Source organism: Xyrauchen texanus, chromosome 32 (genome assembly GCF_025860055.1).
Source record: "Xyrauchen texanus isolate HMW12.3.18 chromosome 32, RBS_HiC_50CHRs, whole genome shotgun sequence".
Classification (NCBI taxonomy): Eukaryota; Metazoa; Chordata; class Actinopteri; order Cypriniformes; family Catostomidae; genus Xyrauchen; species Xyrauchen texanus.
Genome location: NC_068307.1, coordinates 32,975,549 through 32,998,252, shown reverse-complemented (window position 1 = coordinate 32,998,252; position 22,704 = coordinate 32,975,549). Strand labels below are relative to the sequence as shown.

Below are 22,704 nucleotides of genomic sequence, written 5' to 3'. Positions count from 1 at the left end.
TATATTAAGGTCGGGACATATAAACTTATAAAATGGCATTGCTATGCTGTTGTTAAGATGTTCAGGGTGGTTGCATCACAAATAATAAAAAAAAATATTTAGACAAACAATTATGAATAATGTTGTTTTTTATATATATTTATGTATATTACAAAATTAAAAATGATTTATTTACAAGTGGTACAACATTTGATACAAATAAAAAAAGTATATGTAAATCATAATAACTTTATAATCAAAGTAGGCTATTCTGTATGTTATCTCTTCGTTCCAATACTAAAGGGATAGTTCACCCAAAAATGGAAATTCTCCAGACCAATATATAACTCCTTTTTTACAATTAATCTTGACATCAGCAGGCTCCTTGGCGATCAAGCTTGATTACACTTCCTATAGCCCCATCTAGCAGTCTGCGCATGCCAAGCACTAGAAAATGTAACAGAGCTTGAAATCATGATTGTGTCTAGTGACTGGAATTGTAAAATGAGTTACAGTTTGGTCAGTTCTCACCCAAAAACGATAGGATCGCTTCAGATGAATTACTTTTATGCTGAATGTATGTGCTTTTTGGAGCTTTAGAGTTTTGGTCATCATTCACTTGCATTTTGTGGTCCTGCAGAGCTAAAATATTCTCTTTGTTTGTGTTCAGTAGATGAAAGAAAGTCATACACATCTGGGATGGCATGAGGGTGAGTAAATGATGAGAGAAATTTTCATTTTGGGGTTTTCAACTATTGGTCACGCAAACAGAACATTCTGTCACCATTTACTCACCGTCATGTTGCTCAAATCCCATATGACTTTCTTTCTTTCATGGCACACAAAAAGAGATGTATGTTAGGCAGTATGTCAGTCTCAGTCACCATTCACTTTCATTGCATCTTGTCTCTGTATAGTTTAAGAGAATGTTGACTAAGGCAGTCATTCTGCGTAACATCTCTTTTTGTGGTCGACGGAAGGAAATAAGTCAAACTGGTTTGGAACAACATGAGGGTGAGTAAATGATTACATAATATTCATGTTGATGAACTATCCCTTTACAACAGTTTTGTGTTCCAGTAATTTCTGATAAATTTCTCACATGGTTCATAAAACATCTCAGAATACATTAATTTTGTCTCCATTTTACTACAGGGGGAAAGACTGTAAAACAGCTTTGGAAGCACAGAAAATATTAACCACTGGGTGGCGCAAGCTTCATATATCAGCAACAAAACTTTCATTTCAAAATCATGATTCGTCTCATGATGAGGGAGCAAGCCTGTGTATTTTCTATAACCAACAATGAAACGCATATTACAAGACTTGACTGAATGTGTGTTTCTCATTATGATAAAAACCTTTTGTTTCAAAGGCTTATGCTTAAATGCTTGAAATTATTTTTGTAGTCCATTGTATACATTTCTTTACAAAACTATATTTGTATGTATTTTTAATTTTTTGTCACTACATAATTACCATACGTTCATTTGTGTTCATAGTTTTGATGTATTTATTTTATTCTAAAATAACAGTATAATAATAGTGCATGTTATAAGTCAAAACGTCAGAGTATCACTGAACAGAGAAAGTAAACATAAAACTTTATACCGAAGAAAGGTCACAGATGAAAACATTACAGCATAAGCAGTAACGTCATCAGTTAATATGTCAGCATTCGTTTTTAAATGGTCTTTATTGCGTGTCCACGGTACAAGCTGTGGTTTTGACCACGGAGGTGTAATATATCTGGAGAAAGCTAGCCGTTTGCGATCATCTCTCAACGGTACCAGAGAATGTTAGAACGAGACGAGACACTGGAATACGTATGAATGGTAGAAATCAGCTTTCGTCGAGAACGCGCATGCGCAATGGCTGGACCATTAGCATTAAAATAGCGTTTTTTTACAACGTGATTTCAGCTAAAGAAACCGAGATGTATGGTTTATCTGTTGTCATATTTTATTGCTGATATCAAAATTATTTTTTCATCATAATCTTGTTTTGGAAATTTCATTCTTTCCTCATCAAAACAGATTGGAGCTGTACTTGTTTCTATAGAAAATACCGTTCCGAACAGGACTTAGTTCCTCTGCTTACTTCCCTTGAGGAAACTGATCAATCAGAAATAGTTTAGATTATTTTTATTCTTTGGTGCTGTTGCTGTGAATGTAATGTAACAGTGCACATTTTAAATACACAGTATGTTTTCATTTGTTCATAAATGTTCAAGTTCTGATCATCTCGGCTCTACAACACCTGCAGTTTTCGCTGCCCCTTTTTGGAGCTGGCTCGACCCCCTTCTGGAGTTAACCACTTTCTTTTGAAGATTCTGCCCCAATTAAGAGATCTTCGTTCTGCAGCTAAACCTACTTGCATAGGTCTGCCAATATTTGTTTTGTAGCCATACAAACCCTTATCAATAAATTCCATGTGGCCAAAATGGCATCCTCAAAATGCTGATTGGCTGATGGTTCACTAAAAACTGCACAGTCCCAAGCCACTCACTAGCAACTATCCTGAGCTGTGACGTCAAAGGCAGAATAGCCAACCCTTTGGTTTTGCTGGGCTATGACATAAATTATAGGTTTTCAGCTTTTTAAAAAGGCGGCGAGCCCATCGATATGTTGGGCCTCAACTGTCTGTTTCAATAGGAATTACATGAACACAGAAAGGGACGCTGCAAGTCAAAGCATTTCAATAAAACATATCCTTTGCCCTTGTTCTCAGTTAATGACACATACTGTAATCAAACAAGTTTCGATTACTCCAATCAGAGAACATGTGGTTTGCTCTCCTAAAGGCTATTGAATAAGAGACAAGCTCTTCGTCCCACCCCATCTTTCGGTTTCATTAGGAAATACGTCAACACAGAAAAGAAAACTGTGTTCATAAAACTATATTAAGGGGTCTTTAACGCAATAAACAGCTCTTTTGTTCTTGCTCTTTCTATTAATTAAGCAAGCTTGTAATCCTCCATTTTGATCACACACATGGGTTGCTCTCCTGCACCGACTGCAGGGCTTCTTTGCCATCTTCTTGCTGGCAGGAGATGCAGACCTCCTCTTGAGATAGTCGCACTGGAGCTTCAGCTTTGGGTGTCAGTGTAGCAGGACTGAGTGGTATGGAACAGCAAGTCGGGTTCATTTGACAGTTAAATGTGGCCGTGATACTCAGATTGACTAAGGGACTGGACACGGATGGTTGCTCTGGTAGAGTCTCCTCCAGGCTGGCACCTTCTAACCAGTAATTGCTGCTGTGGCTCTGGCTTGAGTCTGGCTGGCTCAGGCTGTCTGATGATGTCGTAGACGGCTCTTTCTGGCACCCATCAGTGTGTAATAAACACTGAAGATCAGGTCTGTAGTTCGCCAAGAGACCCTGCTCTTGCTGGAGAGAGCAATAGATGAGAAAGAGGTCAAATAAGAAAGAAAAGGATAAAAAGTGAATATGCTGGATTATTGTTGCTTTTGGATATGTCTGGAATAGTATACAACCATACTACTCTACTTTGCTTGTAGTGCAGTATAAACAGTGTGCACGGTATACAAATTTGCCAAAATGTGCAGTATAAAGCCAGAAAACATTTCGGGGAGATTCACTAAGAATGAACTGCTTCCGGTAGAAGACCCGTTTGTTTGCACACGCTGTCTGCACAAGTTTAGTGCCCGAGTCACTAAAGGAATTATGCAGATTGGGCAACCACAGAAACGCGCCTGTGCTGAACACACTTTGTACGCCGCAATTCTGATTTTGCAGAGGATACAGCAGACCACTGCGATCTGGCACTCTCTCTCATGACTGTACAGCATCACACTGCCACTGTGATCCAGACACCTGAATCATCTCTTTAACAACTGTGCATAGGGATATATACCAGGTTTAAGACAGCATAATTTTATGTAAATTACGGGACTGTGACAACGCTGCAGTTTCCCAGCTAAATGTCCAGTGGGAGGCGCCAAAAGCGAGTGAAATAGTGTCGTAATCAGACAAGGTTTTTAAAGTGAATGTTAGAAGGAGGTTTCAAAGTGTAAAATGTACCTCTCTAACCTAAAACTTTAACCTAAACCTAACCAGTAGTGTTCTAAAAGCAAACTCAACATGAAAAGCGAATTTTCTGAAGCAACCACGTCATTTCCTGTCACTTCTATGACACTTTCGGCTAATGTGTCAGCTTACGTGCTTGGCAGGGTTCGAGCTTCAGTCTTCCGAGTCTAAAGTCCAATACTTATCAGGTTAGATACCGCACAAGCGAATCACTCTGGAATAAGTGTGTAAATGTAGGTGGGTCTGTAATACAAACATTAATGTGAGTTTTTCAAAAGATGGGTTAGAGGAAAGTGTTTTGATATCATAACATAGCAGTGTGTGAGTAATAGAGCGAAAAACAAAGTGTTTATAAAGTCATAATCAGCCGTTGTACTCGTGATTTGTGTGAAAGTTAATAAAACGCAGTTTTTGTAGCTCACCTATTATTAATTTCACCAGGAAACTGCAGAAAACGTAAAGCGCCACATAAAACTCAGTTTTGCAAAAATTTTGTTATAACTTTAATTCTATGAGAATAGGTTGGTTTCCACCATTTTATCATGTATCTGAAGAATTACAACTGCCATGATCAACAGAAAATGTATGCAAACATCTCTTTTAAATAGGGATGTCCCGATACCATTTTTGTTTTACAATGCGTACGAATACCGTTCCTTTTTTTTTTTTATATACTCGCCAATACCGAGTCCGATACCAGTTTTTTTTTGTTTTATTTCTTCTGAACTCAATATCAACAGTTTATTTGAATGTTATCATCAAAATGTTGTTTAAATAAATACATCCATGAAAACTTTAATCAAATGAAAGTATAACCATTCATTTTCAACATGATATTGTACTATTTTTTGTCAAATATAGTGCTGAATAACAGCACAGATGTGAGTTAGTGCTTGTATATAATGCAATTACTATTGATGTATTAGTATTAAAGTGAATATTGCATATCTGTACAGTAGTGATCTATTTCTTTAGTACTTTTTATTTTGGCGGAGCTTTTATTTTGAAGTGTTTCTGTGTTGTTATCACCAAGGAGCTCTGATGTAATGATGGCAGCTTCCCATTCCAGAAAAGCAGGTCACTACATGACTTAAAGTGATTATTAAACCGCAAAAGACTGCTATTTAATTAAATAAACATCTGTATGTGTATGACTCGTGCCTGCTGTCATCTGCTACAAACAGAGTGTGCCATGCACATGATGATGTTTTTCATGTATGAGCCAACAAACTCTAAATGGTATGAACAATTTGTGCCTTTATGTCAACACAACACCGGCACCACACATTCACAAGCACTCACATTTAAAGTGCTATACATACAAACTATATATTATTATCACATTAAATCGCAGTTTTTGCTGTTTAATTATCTCACTATTACATGAAGTGATTTTAATATGTACACTGAATGTTTACGTAATGACATTTGTACGTCAGATGTCCAAAGTACATGAGCGTGGTATCGGACCCGATTCTGATATCAGTATCGCGACACCCCTACTTTTAAATTAAATTCAGTATATCACCAAGCAAATAGTAAAGAGTTTTGTAAATAAAGCACAATCTATAATGAGCCTAAATTACATAGAAAGGAGGAGTGTTTGCGTGGAAAGGAATGGCCATATTATCAACTTCAACCCATTTGAACAAATTTAGAGTAAACAGTGTAAATATTGAACAGTATTTGCAACCATATTGAATTCGACCCACTGCATGGAATAATTTATCTCATGATGGAATGTGCTTGACTTTAACGACAGACCGATACATCGGCCAGGCTGATTAACTGACTCATATTTGACAATTTTGACATTATCAGCATCGGCCAATTTGGATTCATTTTGAGTAAATATTTTAAATATTTAACATTATTTGCAACAATATTGAATTCGCCCGATTGTATGGAATACTTCATTTCATGATGGAACGCACTCGACTTTAATGACAGAACGATACATCGGCCAGTCTGATTAAATGGCTCATATTTGTCCATTTTGAGATTATCGGCACCGACCAATTTGGATTCATTTTAAGTAAATATTTTGAGCATCAATAGTGAATTTGCCTGACTGCCTTGAATACTTTATTTAATGAGGTAATGCGGTCAGCTTTTGTGATAGACCGATATATCGGCCAGGCTGATTAATTAGCTGATATTTGGCAATTTAGAGTTTATCGGCATTAAACAATTTGGGTAAATTTTTAGTAAATATTTAACAATATTTGCAACAATAGCAAATTTGCCCGACTGTATGGAATACTTTATTTCATGATGCAATGTGCTTGACTTTAATGATAGACCGATATATCGGCCAGGCTGATTAACTGGCTCATATTTGGCCATTTGGAGATTACTTTGAGCAAATATTTTTAATATTTGCTATGCTAGTTAGTAGCATGCTACTTGTTTGAATCATTTATCGATGCATACTGCATAATGTTTCACATCCTATTTTAAGTAGAGAAGGAAAAACCAGCTAAATCTGGCAATCAGAAAACGTAAACTTTATTTTAAACCAACATTGTGCCGAAAGAGTTGGTTAACAATATAGTTTAAGTTCTTCAACCAACTTCAATCTAAGTGTGGCTGGGTATCTTCTCAAATAGTGGTTTGCTACTTACAAGCACCTTTGTTTGATAGATTTGAAGTTGCAACAAAATAATTGCTTCAAACACAATATTTTAACAAGCAGTACACAACGCATACTACATAGTATGCTGTAAGCACTATTCTATTCTAAACAGATTGAATGTATATGATGTACGCATTTTAAATTGTACCTTGTTGTTTTCTACGATCACAGCCTTCTTTACACCTGCTGGAGGAAATTACAGAAACACGTCAGCTAAAGCATTCAAACGGTAATTTGTGATTTGAAAATGTGGTGTTGCTTTCAAAAAAAAAAAAACAGTCTGGATCTTTAGAGCTGATAATATTTAACTGATCAACACAAAGCCCAATCAAAATTACTTGAAACTCTCTGATGTTTTTGAGGTATGTGTGTGCAGTATGTTGTGGAAGTGAATACCCACAATACCTTTCCTGTTTCGAAATCTGCAAATAATCACTATCATTGTCAGTGTCAGCAAACCCATCACTGAGCAAGCGATGACTGGATAACAAGATAGAGACACAGGGCACAGAAGAAACACAATCAAAGGATAGTTAAATGTCAGGGGTGAAAGGAGAAGAGGAAGGAAATACATGACAGCAAGAAAAATAATAAGAGAAGATATTAACATCTAGCAAACCCTTAAATATAGTTTGTATAGGTCAACCAAATTTTAAAGAGACATCAAACTAGCATAACTATGTAGGAAATCAATTATCTGGGACAACCTTTTCATTATACAGTTAGAAGTCATTATACAAAGATATTTGACCACAAAATGTTAATACAGTTTAATAAGAGCTCATGTTTACCATAGATTATAGTGATGGTATATGGTTCAGGGTTGGAAATTGGCCTGACTGAAACTAGATTTGAGGAAATTCTTGTTGTGCTTGATATCACTCCACGCAATACAGGTAAAGATGGTGTGAAAGTTGTATTCATGGGCTGTGTAGAGCTCTGGATTCCACTTGGTTTTACTTGCGGAGGAACGTTTAGGAAACCCTTGGTTGATATTTGAGGAGGAACCTTGTTTGTTGTAAATGGTGTCGTGTCACACTTTGTGTCAGTGGTGGAATTGCCAGGTCTCAAAACTGCACTGCCAACACATCTAACATGAAAAAAAGACAATTATGAGTCTGTTAGTTCCAGTCCTCTTGTCTTATTGGACAAGTGGTGTTTCAAGAGAACTGACATTTAGCATAACAGCATTGGGACGCATGACTGTTTCAACCCGTTTCAAAAAACTATACAAAACGTTTTGCCAAATTATTTTTACGTGGGTCGTTGTATGTATTGAGGCACTTTCCTGGGGAAATGAACACTATGAATGGGGTCGCTGCAACAACAACTCACTTGAATGATTCACTTTCACACAAATCACGAGTAACACGGCAGACTATCATTTAAAAAACCCTGTCCCTCACACAATGCTATCTTAGGACATCTAAACACTTTAGCGCATGACTTGTAAGGCGATGCGTTTTAACCTTTGCATTAGATAACCAACTACATTTACGAGCTTGTTTATGTCTGATCAAATTGCATGCTAGCTCAACAGATGGAGCGTTGCACTTATGATGTAAAGGACAGGGGTACAGGTCCTGAAGAGCATGCCAATTAACACGTGAGCTGAAAGTTTTAGAAGCACCACAAAATGACGTGGTTGCTTTAGCAACTGCGTTTTCACATTACATGTGCTTTTATGTCCCTGTCGATTACGTTTAGGTTTAAGGTTTAGGGTCGGGATGTTTTGTTGATGGCCACCTGAAAAGTGCCCACAGCCCCTCTAAAACCAGCCAACAGACAGGCCTGTCAAGATTGGGAGACCAAGACCAGCTAAGACCAGCTAAGACCAGCAAACCAGCTTAGGCTGGTTTAAGCTGGGTTTTTTTACCACAACTGCAATTATGATTACCAACTTAAACAAATCACACCCAACCTGTTTACATGTAAAAAAAAAAAGATTTTGTAGGTAATACCTTTATTTCAGTTTGCAACTTACCGAGTATGTGGCTTGCAGGTTTCAGTATTAGTGCTGTTAGAAAATGTTCCTTCACTACAGCGTTCACACTTGACATTAGATTTAGATGTACCTGTATTTACAAAAACACACAATATACTCAGAATATGACGATGTCAAATATCTATTCACAATTTGCATTAAAACCCCCATGAAATCGTTTGACGAGCTCAGTTTTGATGGGCATGTCCCATTTTTAGATGTGCCAATATGCTTCTGTTTACATCACAGCTGTGAACAATAACGGTGTATAAATATGCATCCTTTCCAGTGGCGTAACTTGGATCTTACGGCCCCCAGTGCAAAGAACCTGTCAGGCCTACTCCTTGGGGAGCCTGGGTCGTTTATAGTCACCTGTCATGCCCGCAGTCATTTTTATGGTTCCTTTTGGCCGACAGTTACGGTCCCCCTCTCACCCCATTCCCAAGTGTGGCTGCCCACCCTACCCTCCCTGTAATTACGCCCCTGATCCTTTCCTACTAAACAGTATGTCAAAAAGAGTATGCCAATGGATTAGGATGTCCGAATCCTCAATATTTACAAAACAGTAGGCTAAAAATACCCAGATGACCTTCTGCATCCGCTGTGAATCTTAAGTGCACATCGACAATTTACGTTCCCGTAATGCCGGAAGAGCTAAAGAGACATAATTTTAAAAACACTGGATTTCCAGTCAAGGCTTTGTTTAACAAAACCAAAGTAGATTATTTTTGCAGCTGTTGTTACTACATCACATATTCAGATTGCAGGGCAATGTCCAAGTTCCCGGATAAAATATGTCCAGAATGTATTCATGCTACTCAACCGCATACCTAAAGAACATACTCTTTTTACTGGCCGAGAAGTGCGTCCTTTATCCAATGTAGTACATAATCTGACAGTATGCAATTTTGGACACATGGAAAGATTTGCTACTTGCTAAATGCTAGTCAGTTGCAGGTTGTATTGGAGGAGGGGCATTCTCATTTTAGAGAGCATATACAATTGGAGGTCATCAATATTTTTTTTTCCCAGAAGAGAAAGACTGTACATTTTAAATGCATATATCTGCGAGAGCAGCCTCAGAGACACGGTTCTGGTCCCATGGCAGCCAGGAAGTGATCGTGTTCACAGCATGCATTTTCGCTCCAAAATTATATTTTTACTCCACTGATGGTTAGGTTTAGAGTTGGGTTTCAAGTTAGGGGGTAGAGTTAATAAAAGATGCGTTCCTGTTGACTTTGGGAAGGGGATGCCACTCGAAGTGTTGTTTCAAACAAAAGGAAGTTAATTCTTTCACAAAGGTTCCTTTCACAAGATTTTTAGTGAAGGGTACATTCAAGCTGTAATGCCATGCTCCCTTCAGAGTGCCCACATCAAGAGCTCTGTCCTTTGTAGTGAGTAGTAGGGCATAGGGATGATCACTTTCAATTGGAATTCACCCCCTGAGCTGACAAGGTTCAACAACACTTTGGGACTTGGCCACTGGGGGCAGTAATTCGAAATTTGGTAAGCACAGACCGATTCCAGCGAAAGAACTTTCAACCTGCTGTTGCCGAATTCATAATGAGATCAGTCTACATATAGATGGATTCAGTTAACCGACATGGACTAAAAGCCCCAAAAAATAAACATTTTTGATTTCATGGGGTCTTTAAAAATGGTCTTTGTAACTACATTATGTACAGTATGCTCCATACCATTTTTGATTACACCTTCACCAGGTTTGCAGGATTTATATTTTCTACATGCCTCACATTCGTCGAAATGATATCGATAACAGAACATTCCAAGCTTGCACTCACAAACAGACTTGGTATCAGCCGAGCATTTTGTGACATACTTCAGTCCTTTGTCTAACAAAGAAATTGGAAAGGAATACAAGTCAATTCTGATTAATTCATTCCTAAATAATTTAGAGGTCGACCTATATTTCAGTTTTACAAATGAATTGGTGCCGATAATTGTCAATAGTTTTTTCCTCCGTCTTTCTTGAGGATTCTACAGTCAGAAAGAATTGGTTCTACAGTATAAATAAATAAATAAACCTTATTCATTCAGACCTCATATGGTGAAATATGTTGGCTATAAAAAGCTTAATTTGGTAAATATCTAAATATAGAGCATTGTAATGGAGCCAAGTCTCCATCATTTCAAAATAAGAGTCCCTGGTGTGTTTCGGGATTGCTTATAGTTAAACGTCCCACTTTATACAATAAAATCTTATTATTGGGATTTTGGTTAGTAATAAACTGCATCTAGGATTTGATTTATTTTGAACTCTTATAGCCTCTATATTTGTGTCCATCATATTAAGGGGAGACTAAGATTTTTTTTTTACCTTCTTTAAATCAATTTTAAAAACAATTGGCCGATTAATCGGTAATCAGCCTTTTCCGCCACCTTAGTTATCGGTATCGGCGAAATCCACTCTAGGTCGACCCCTAAAATAATTATTATAAGTACATTCATAAGAGACTCTGAGGTAACACATGATAATCAATCACTTCTGCTTATATGACTAATTTCATGTACAATATGTCCTGTAAGTTGTGCTTAGCCTGTCAGATAAATGTATACTTCATTTATAATTTTAAGATTAATTAAAAGATATATTTCAAATAAAGATTTGTATTTAAATAACTAAGCACTTACTTCCATGGAGCGTTCAATTGAAACTTACCATCATTACATTTTTTACATGAAAAACAATTGCCAAAATGGTTCATATTGTCAGAGTACTGTCCATCCTGGCAGGGCGCACAGATGGTGTCCGAATCAGCAGTGCACTCCACTTGCTGACGGGTCCCTAGAATAAGCACAAATACGCATTTACATGCATGCATTTGGCAGATGCTTTCATCCAAGGTTTATACATTTTATCAATATATACAGTATGTGTTCCTTGGGAATCAAACCTTGGCGTTAATAACCAGCTGAGCTATAGAAACACATGTTGCTTTAAAATATTTTTTACATACATTTGTAGATGGTTCTGCAAAGTCAGCTAGCACAAATGACCAATGCAAAACAGTATTTTTAGATTCTCTCTAATTATGTCAAAAATACAGGACAGTCTTACCTGGTTTGCATTTACTGCAGCATATGCTTAGCAATTTGTTGAAATATTCTGAGGTGCTATTGACACAGTCACCATCTGATTTATATGGCAGAGATGTCTGGGAACAAAAAGGGACAAAACTGCAAACATCAGTGAGAATGTTAAGTATCAGGAACTGATACTAAAGGCATCTGACTTTTGAACGAAACTCTTCTCCATGGCTTTTTTCCATACCATGAAAGCCAATGGTGACTGAGACTGTCATCCTGCGTAACATCTCCTTTTGCGTTCCATGGAACAATTAAAGGCGGTTTGGAATGACATATGGTTAAGAAAACGATGACAGAATACTCATTTTCGGGTGAACTAACTTCACCACATACACCAAACAGCAGCATTTGTCATCTATTTTGAGAAGTGCCAGTGGAAACTGACATGAGCTGATCAAAATGGCCATTTTGTCCTCTAATGGTCTTCTGAACGCAACTTACATGAAGGAGGGACACAAACCATATCTAGAGACCAGAATAACATAGAGACATGGAGGCGTTTGAAAGGGACAAAAAGCAACCGCCTAGCAACCACCCAGAACACCTTAGCAACCATCTGTCAATACTCTGGAAACCAAGTAAACCAAGTAGCAAAACCACGGCAGCTTCACGGAAGGCATGCTCACATTTTCTTCATAAATGTAAAGATCTGGTATTTTTTTTTCTTTTCTGTGGACCACTAATATTCAGTTTCCAAAGTTACCCTGAATGTATTCAGAAACTTCTGTGGTTTGTGTCCATGCAGAACTCTAACTGAATGCAAACGTGATGAAAACAAACAGTGCAGCAGGAAAGTGGAGTAGAGCGGGACAAAAGCAGAAGTGAAAGAAGAGGGGAATGATTGTTAACTAACTAAATTATAATGTGCAAATTAGTGTGAGAGAAACCGTATTGACTGGGAATTTCAGACTGGGGAAACCAAACTGTTCAGAGGAAAAGAAAATGGACTTTTAGGAAATATCCAGAACTTTTCGATTGTTCTTAGACTTCAGCTTGACTTTGTTTTGTCTATTAAATTATCTTGTCCTATTTAACAAAATATACTGTACCAAGAGTGTATGATATTTGAAAGATATGATTATGATAAATGATTATGATTGATTCTTTTCACGTCAAAAGCGAACATAAATAATTAAAAAACAATTTATTCCATATACTTGTATCTTAAGAAAATAGAGCCTATTTTAGGACCATTAAGATTATATGTATTTTCATTAGAATTAAACACATTTTCCCCCAATTTTAATTTCTGTAAATAAAAACTATTCTAAAAAGCTGAATTTTTTTATTTAAATTGTAGTATTTTTACCTCACGGTATACTTATTTGTTATACTGCCTTAAATTAATGCTGATTTAAATGAAAAATACTCTTACTCGCCATTTTCCTTTCCTTTGTGTGGCCATTTAAACACATTAGCGCCATTCTTACAGAGTTTGAAGAGTGTGCATGTGCGTGGAACAGACCGGATCCTTTTCATTACTTTACCTGTGCATTTAAACACACCATTTATAAAAATCGACTACCGTCCCTCGTGTTTGCATGTATGCGCTCAAGTACACTGGAGGAATCCCGGAGATTTAGTAAGAGGAAAACCCCACTATTGCAGCACAATTCCACTGCAGGCCACTTACTCTTTTTTTAAGGAAGGCCAAATTTCTCAAAATTAAATAAATAAATATTTAAATAAATCAATTACTAATACTAAGGTGTGACGGGGGGGAGGGCGGGGCCAGGTCACACCTTAGTATTTAGTGATTTATTTAAATATTTATTTATTTAATTTTGAGAAATTTGTCGGTCGGTCACTTATCGGGCTAATCAATCCTCCGAGAGGGATAAAGGCAGACTGCGGAGGGTGGTGCGACAGATAGAGAGCGTTTACTGGCCGCTGTCCATCATATGTGTGTGTTTGTGTCCTTTGGTACCAGTGTAAAGCAGTTCAATGGAAAGGAGGCGAGAACCGGCTTCACAATATAAATTATATTTTAATGTAAAACTGAAACCACAAACACACATGACGGACAGCTGCCAATAAACACTCTCTCTCTCTGTCGCACCACCATCCACAGTCGGCCTTTATCCCTCTCGGGGGATTAATTAGCCTGATAAGGGACTGCGTGTGTAGAATCACTCCCCGACCCGCCCTGTCACATAGTGATGTCATAAAATATTGATATAAAGATTATTGACCGGCACGTTATTTTAGTGATATGTTTTTGAGGCATTGATATATAAAAATTAGCTGACATTTAAATTAGAAGCCCAATTTGAGTGCTCTCCAATATGCTCAGTTGGCCATCTGTTTAACAGTCTGGTGTAATAGCATTGGGAGACCACAAGAGGGCGATATAACATTTACTGAAACACACACTCAGGACGAGCTGAAGCAGAACAGGAGATGGTAGTCCAAAGTTACAAGGGTTTTGGTACATCTTTAAGAATGATCAAAGTGATGTTGATGAGTTTGCATGTTAATGTCTGAAACCGGTGTCACTGCACAAACTGAACAATTCAAATTTACACTGTCGCTCACACTTTATTAAAGTTGTGTTGAGAAATATGTTTGAAAAGACAAAGACAATTGAGCAACGAGCAGCACGATTTATTTCTGAAAAAAAAAATAAATGCATATATAATGATTTTAGCATTAACTTTTTTAGCCACTGATGTTGAGTGACGTGCGGATAACCGTAACCTGAAAATAAAAAGACATGAAGCTCAAGGTTAAATGAAAAATCAACTCAAAGATAATGCTAAACTGAAATTGGATGTAAACCATAGCTAATATGAAAAACAAAAAGGCATTTGTTGATTTATTTAGCTATTTAATTATTAAAGATTTTCATTATGAGCTTATTAAATATTTTTAGATATTAAAATATCAAAATATTAATTGAAGTATTTAATTTTGAGTAATTCTGCCCAGTAAGAGAGTAAAAAAATACTGTATCAGAATAATAAGAATTGTCATTGAGAATATTAGTATGCCACAAATGTTGTTAATTGAGCTTAACTTGTATTGGACCTGGAAAATTCCTTTAATAGTCATGATCATAATGTCACAATGCAAATAATCCAATTAGTTTAAACATAGGCTTTTTTTGTGTGTGTGGTGAAATATGACCCCTAACAGATTTCCCCAATAACAATATAATAATTTCTTGCAGCCGTACAAGAAACAGTTGTGAATTTCCCTACAGCCAAGAATAAATACATCTTTGCACAGAGCTCCTGTTGGGGAAATTATTTTATCTCGATCTAATATTTTACCCACAGTACTGTAATGATAAATAGATAAACAGGTAGCATTACATCCACCAGCATAAGGCAGAAACATTTCACATTTTAAGTGTTTCCACTAAATTTGAATCAGTTGAAGGAGGAGTCAGTTTAATCCTTCGCACTTCTGAAAAAGCACCCTGACTGCATTTTTACAGTCTGTATTCAGGCGCTTCAACTTCCGGGCATCTAAAAACAGAAAAGCATGATACAGGATTGCACAATTTCACAGATTGCATTGACTGCATTAAGAGCTGTTGTAATCTAGTGTCACACGTTTGGTCTTGTGAGGGGTCCTCAAAAATGTGTCATAACTTGAGTCATAACATTTGAAGTTTTCTGATAATAAAGTTATGATGTGTCATTTTTTCTGTTAAAACGTATCCCATATTCATTCAAAGATTCAATGATAATTAAGCCATTGGATTGTTGATTTCCCTGAAAAGTGTAAACACTGTGATTCCATGGCACTTTCAAACATTTCTCTGTTTGAGCATCCCGACCAGCCTGACAAAGCAACATTTACAAGGATGTTTGCATGGACACCAGAAAGCAGTTTAATGCAAGAAAGCTGCTTAAGGCTGGAAAGCGGCGTTTCCGGTTACACGCACTATGTTCGCTGTGTTCTCTTCCCATATACATGCGGCTCAGCGTAGTTTACCCGCGACGGTTGTGTAAATAACAAACATGGGATCTGAAGAAGTCTTCACTATTTGATTCTCTATTGCTTCACTTTATTTCCAGATATTCCAGAGTTGTTGCTGTGTTTATTTCCTTAACTTTCCATCATGGCCTGCAGTGGAATTGTGCTGCAATAGTGGGGTTTTCCTCTTACTAAATCTCCGGGATTCCTCCAGTGTACTTGAGCGCATACATGCGAACATAAGGGAGGGTAGTCGTTTTTTTTTTTTATTGGTGTGTATAAATGGACAGGTAAGGTAATGGAAAGGAATCCGGTCTGTTCCACGCACATGCACACTCTTCAAACTCTGTAAGAATGGCGCTAATGTGTTTAAATGGCCACACAAAGGAAAGGAAAACGGCGTTCTTGTTTACATGGTGTTTTTTTAGAAAGCTGCTTTCAGCAAAACCCTTCTTAAGTGCATGTAAACGGGGTCATTGCCTCAAACAGTACCGTACGTTTGGGATGGGACTGGCTGTATGCTCAAATAGCGAAAGACTGAGATGGTATTTGAGGAAAACTGTTTGAAAACAATCTTTATTGTTGTAATTCCATTCCGTGACACTTGTGGCACGGAATGGAAAAACGCTTATTTCCAAATTAAAATCGTTAGACTAATCATTTTAGAAATTTGCATTCAGAGATAATCACAGAGATCTGAGGTTACGAAAAATGACTGCATCATTTCTGAAACCACTGAAGTCTTCAAAGTCAATGAACACTGAAGACGTTGAGAGGAAACTGCTGAGGTGTGTTACTGGGAAACGGCCCACATACACAGGCCTGCGGACTTCCTCTCCGCTGCATTACAATTCACTTAAGAACAGCCACTTAACTCGTATCCTAAACTACCTACCTACCTACCTACCTACCTACCTACCTACCTATCCATCCATCCAAAATTACACATTACCAAAATTGTTTGTGGTACAAATGTTCTGAAAATATCCTGGTAATTAAGTCTGGCTTCCAGGGCGTTTCTTTGTGAAAGCTGCATATTTTCCGTTCTTAGTTACAACAAGTACAGCCAGATGAACCTGCAGTGTAACTTCATTTTACCTTGATTCGTTGGCTAGACCGAAAGCAGATTGACAGTGAGACAGAAAACAACACTTTCCTTTTTGATTCTCATTGTGATCTTTGGTAAAGTATGCTGATGCAGTTCTAATTTAACTGTGATATCTGTGAACTCCCCCACCCTCTCAATCTAGACCACAAAATCTATCAGAACTGCTGTGACGCTACAGTAGATGGTTGTGTCTCAAAACCTAGTACATCATTTTTTAGTATAATATAGATAGTAGTCCATTTAGAAATGAACCTGGAGGCCCAAAAATGCTATCTAGGTCGGTAAGCACACTATGTTTTGCTTATGCCTATGACATCCAAAAACAAGGTTTAGGTAGTTAACAGGTTTTACCAGGATTCCCAAAAACATGATCTAGGTAGGCAGCTCATTATGTTCAAAGACACCAATGATGGTCCAATATACTGTCTAAGTAGACAGTACACTAGGATTTTTTTACAGCTATGATGCCCAAAAATAGGAGACAGCTTCCATTTTTCTTCTAAGAAGACAGCTCACTAGATCTTGCCAATGATCCTCAAAAATGCTGTAGGCACAAGGCAACACTTGAAATTTAGCCTAAAAACCTTCTACTCCAAAAGTGATGGTAGGCAGCACATAGGTTTATGCCCTATGTCAATGATGCCCAAAAATGCTGTCTATGTAGGCAGCACAGTAGCATTTGCCTACAGTATGTCTATAATACCCCAACATGCTGACTATTAAGGCAGCTCACTAAGTTTTGAGACACCTACAGAATGTTGTCTAGGTAGCCATCACACTTGGTTTTGAGATGCCTATGATGCTCAAAAGTGCTGTTTAGGTAGACAGCTCACTAGATTTTGCCCATGATGCCCAAAAATGCTGTGTATGCAGACAGCACACAAGGTTTAGAGAAGCCAATGATGCCCACAAATGCCATTTAGGGGGTCAGCTCACAAGGTTTTGCCCAAAATTCTGTATAGGTGGGCAGCACGCTTAGATTTGCCAATGCATATGATGCCCAAATATGTTGTCTAGATGGAAAGCTCACTTGGTTTTGCGTATGTACATGATACCCAGAAATGTTGTGTATGAAGTCAGCACACTATGTTTTGAGATAATTAAGATGCCCAAATATGCTGTCTAGGTAGGCAGCTCACTAAGTTCTGCCCATTCCTATGATACACCAAATTTCTGTCTAGGTAGGTGGATCGCTAGGGTTGCCAATGACTATGATTCCCAAGGACTATTATTCCCACAAATACTGTCTACGGGTCAGGACACTAGGTTTTGCCCAAAAGTGTTATCTAGGTAGGCAGCACACTTGATGTATGCCTGAAAATGGTGTTTATGCAGATAGCACACTAGGTTTTAAAATGCTGTCTAGGTAGGAAGCTCAGTAGGATTTGCATATGGGTATAATGCCTTGAAGTGCCGTCTAGGAAGTCGGTTTTGAGACACCTATGATACTAAAAAATCTGTCTTGCCATGTAGAACACTAGGTTTTGAGATGCAGATGATGCCCCAAAAATGCTGTCTACGTAGCATACAAGATTTGGCCAATGCATACTGTATGATGGCCAAATATGTTGTCTATGTAGCAAGCACGCTATGTTTTGAGATGCCCATAATGTTAAAAAAGTTAGGCAGCTCATCAAGTTTCGCCCATGATTATGATACACAAAAATGCTGTCTAAGTAGGCAGCTCTGTAAGTTTTCCCATATAGCCCAATAGCGCACTGCTGTGTTGGAAATTCCAGAATAGCAAGACATAACATTAAAAACATCAAACAGCTACATTTCTTTGTTATTATGTATACATACATATACCATTTCAGAATCGCTTTTGTTTTTCATCGAGTCTTTTCCGGATTTATCTTTCACAAGTTTGTGAAAGTCAGACAACTTTAAGAATGAATCATATCATTACGTTAGTCAGCAGGGCGTATAAAACTGCTTCTTACCTTCCCTTCCGAGAAAAGCCACAGAGCCGCAAGAAATATTAATAATCGTATGGAGATAATCATGTTTGTTTCGATCTGGGACCCGCCGCGAGTGGACCTGCTCTGACCATCACACACTGGCACACTCACGCGCGTACAGGAAATGTTGCACGAACACGGTCCCCTTGCAAAACCAGGAAGAAACAGTATGTACACACCAGGCTACAGACCTCCAGAGTCCTTGACGTACAGAAACTAGTCCATACTTATGATCTGAAGTATCTTTGGAGACCAGAAGTCGGAGTCTATTATAATATAATATAACATAAAAAATTAAAATAAAAATCATAGGCATAATAAAAAAATAGGCATTATACCTTTTTTCTCTCTCCCCAATTTGGAATGCGCAATTAATTCCCAATGCGCTCTAAGTCCTCGTTGTGGCGTAGTAACTCACCTCAATCCGGGTGGTGGAGGACGAATCTCATTTGTCTCTTGGTCTGACGTCAATCCGTGCATTTTATGATGTGGCTTGTTGAGCGCCTTACTGTGGAGACCTAGTGCGTGTGGATGCTTAACACTATTTTTTGCAGCATCCACATACATCTCACCATGCACCCCACACAGAGCCAACCACATTATAGGGACCAGGAGGAGATTACCCCATGTGACTCTACCCTACCTAGCAACTAATTTGGTTGCTTAGGAGACCTGGCTGGAGTCACTCAGCACGCCCTGGATTCGAACTTGCGACACCAGGGGTGGTAGTCAGCGTCTTTACTCGCTGAGGTATCCAGGCCTCTGGCATGATGCCATTTTTTTCAGCATTTCTAGGCATCATATACAAATTCTAGCATGCTGCCTACCTATAGAGCATTTTTGGACATCACAGGAGTAAATTAATTCTAGCGTGATATCTGCTTAGACTACATTTTTGGAGATCATAACCATCAAAACCTAGTGTGCTGCGGCCTACCAAGACAGAATCTCTGGTATAATAGACATTTACAAATTTTAGTGTACTACTTACGTAGATGATTTTTTAGGACATCATAGACCGCACACTAGGTTTTGAGATACCTATCTAGATAGCATTTTTAGACATCATAGAAGTATACAAATTCTAGTGTGCTACCTATCTAGACAGCATTTTTGGTCATTATAGAAGTATACAAATTCTAGTGTTCTACCTACTTAGACAGCATTTTTGGACATCCTAGACATATACAAAATTTAGGGTGCTGCCTAACTAGCAGCTTTTCTTGGCATCATAGAAATGAACAAACTGTAGTGGTCTACCTACCTAGACAGCATTTTTAGACATCATAGGCATCTGAAAACTTAGTGTGCTGCCTACCTAGACAGCATTTCTGGGCATCATAGACATTAACAAATTCTAGTGTGCCACCTAACTAGACAGCATTTTTGTACATCAATGACAAACAAATTATAGTGTGTTACCTACCTAGGCAGCATTTTTGGACACTGCAGTCCTATACAAAGCTAGTCGGCTTGATGCCTAGACAGCAGTTTGGGGCATTAGGTATAAGTAAAATCTAGTGTGTGTGTATATATATATATATATATATATATATATATATATATATATATATTTAAATATATAGAATTATACAGAAAATAGATAAGAAAAAACTCTAAAAAGAAGTCTTGATGTCTTGATGTTTTCTTGTTGAAGGAATCAACTTTTTTTATCAATAAAGCATGAGTAAACATTCATTTACTAAAGGAATTGTGCAGTCCTCGCTTGTGCAAGACAAACAAGCAGAACAAACCAAAACTAGAAAAAAAAGTTTGTCGAGACAAACTTTAAGTTGGCTTGTGAAAGTTTGGACCAGAAAGTTTGAAGAAATTTAAAGTAGTTTATAGTTTAAAGTAGTTTATAGTTTAAAGTAGTTTGTAGTTTAAACATTGTTAGCATGATGCTAGCACGTTTTTAGCATTTTTTTGCACTTCGCTAGGTGATGCTAGCACGTTTTTAGCATGTTTTAGCACTTCGCTAGGCGATGCTAACATTTGTTAACATGATGCTAAAACGTTTTAGTACTTCGCTAGGCAATTTTAGCATGATGCTAGCACATTTTTAGCTTGTTTTAGCACTTAAACTTCAAACATACAGTGTGACCAGTGTAGTCTGATTACAACATTAATGACTCTAATGAGCCGGTTCTTTTGAATCTACAGTGTGAAACATACAGTGTGACCAGTGTAGTCTGATTCCCAAATTAATGACTCTAATGAGCCAGTTCTTTTGAATCCACAGTGTGAAACATACAGTGTGACCAGTGTAGTCTGATTCCCAAACAAATGACTCTAATGAGCCGGTTCTTTTGAATCTACAGTGTGAAACATACAGTGTGAGCAGTGTAGTCTGATTACAACATTAATGACTCTAATGAGCCAGTTCTTTTGAATTTACAGTGTGAAACATACAGTGTGACCAGTGTAGTCTGATTACAACATTAATGACTCTTATGAGCCAGTTCTTTTGACTCCACAGTGTGAAACATACAGTGTGACCAGTGTAATCTGATTACAACATTAATGACTCTAATGAGCCAGTTCTTTTGAATCTACAGTGTGAAACATACAGTGTGACCAGTGTAGTCTGATTACAACATTAATGACTCTAATGAGCCAGTTCTTTTGAATCTACAGTGTGAAACATACAGTGTGACCAGTGTAATCTGATTACAACATTAATGACTCTAATGAGCCGGTTCTTTTGAATCTACAATGTGAAACTTACAGTGTGACCAGTTTAGTCTGATTCCCAAATGAATGACTCTAATGAGCCAGTTCTACAGTGTAGTGTTAAAAAAGTTTAACTTAGTTGCTAGATAGATAGATAGATAGACACTCAGATAGATAGATATTTACCCTTAGATATATAGAGAGATAGATATATATAGATAGATATTTACCATCAGATAGATAGATAGAGAGAGAGAGAGAGAGATAGATATTACCCTCAGACAGATAGATAGATAGATAGATAGATATTGACCCTCAAATAGATAGATAGATAGATATTGACCCTCAGATAGATAGATAGATTGATAGATAGACAGATGATGCTAGCACGTTTTTAGCATTTTTTAGCACTTCGCTAGGCGATGCTAGCATGTGTTAGCATGATGCTAGCACGTTTTTAAGATGTTTTAGCACTTCGCTAGGCTATGCTAGCATGTGTTAGCATGATGCTAGCACGTTTTTAGCATTTTTAACACTTCGCTAGGCGATGCTAGCATGTGTTAGCATGATGCTAACACATTTTTAGCATGTTTTAGCACTTCGCTAGGCGATGCTAGCATGTGTTAGCATGATGCTTACGACGTTTTTGCATGTTTTAAGCACTTCGCTAGGCGATCGCTAGCATGTGTTAGCATGATGCTATGACGTTTTTAGCATTTTTAGCACTTCAGCTAGGCGATGCTATAGCATGTGTTAGCATTATGCTAATGACGTTTTTAGCATTTTTAGAACTTCGCTAGGCGATGCTAGCATGTGTTAGCATGATGATAAGACGCTTTTAGCATTTTTTGCGCTCGGCTAGGCGATGCTAAGACGCTTTTAGCATGTTTTAGCGTCCGCTAGGCGATGCTAACATGTGTTAACATGATGCTAGCACGTTTTAGCACTTCGTTAGGCGATTTTAGCATGATGCTAGCACATTTTTAGCTTGTTTTAGCACTTCACTAGTCAATGCTAGCATGTGTTAGCATGATGCTAGCACGTTTTTAGCATGTTTTAGCATGTGGCTATGAAGATTTCAGGTCATTACTTTTTGGCTGCTTGATAAAATAAATCCTCTGAGGGTGAGAGAGAGGGAGAGATGCAGGGCTGACAGGCCCTTTTTGTCTGTGTGTGTGAAAATGTCAGTTGGGATTTAAATTTCTGAACATTCCGCAATGTTAAGTCAATGGGAGTTTTTTCCGAGTTTGATCATCATTTTTAGGAAAACCGTAAGTCCGATCAG

General features: G+C 37.7%; 1 protein-coding gene across 3 annotated transcripts; it reads right to left on the bottom strand.

The window, feature by feature from the left end:
* Window positions 1–2,108: 2,108 nt before the first annotated feature.
* On the bottom strand, window positions 2,109–18,887 carry tnfrsf1b (tumor necrosis factor receptor superfamily, member 1B). Of its 3 annotated transcripts, none has more exons than XM_052102012.1 (9): window positions 18,729–18,887; window positions 11,725–11,821; window positions 11,326–11,451; window positions 10,343–10,498; window positions 8,646–8,736; window positions 7,453–7,751; window positions 7,067–7,141; window positions 6,810–6,847; window positions 2,109–3,366 (listed from the first exon to the last, which is right to left on the bottom strand). In XM_052102012.1, the coding sequence occupies exons 1-9, from the start codon at window positions 18,789–18,791 to the stop codon at window positions 2,965–2,967; spliced, it is 1,347 nt and encodes a 448-aa protein (XP_051957972.1). In that variant the 5' UTR covers window positions 18,792–18,887; the 3' UTR covers window positions 2,109–2,964. The 3 variants fall into 3 exon arrangements, with proteins under 3 accessions (XP_051957972.1, XP_051957973.1, XP_051957974.1); XM_052102013.1 differs by having other exon boundaries at window positions 6,810–6,844; XM_052102014.1 differs by having other exon boundaries at window positions 10,448–10,498.
* Window positions 18,888–22,704: the final 3,817 nt, after the last annotated feature.

Coding starts and splice junctions, on each gene's coding strand:
- tnfrsf1b (XM_052102012.1), bottom strand. CDS start 18,791: ATGATTATCTCCATACGATTATTAATATTTCTTGCGGCTCTGTGGCTT. Junction 7,752..8,645: donor ACCTGCAAGCCACATACTCG/GTAAGTTGCAAA, acceptor TTTTCATGTTAG/ATGTGTTGGCAGTGCAGTTT. Junction 6,848..7,066: donor CAGATTTCGAAACAGGAAAG/GTATTGTGGGTA, acceptor AATTTCCTCCAG/CAGGTGTAAAGAAGGCTGTG.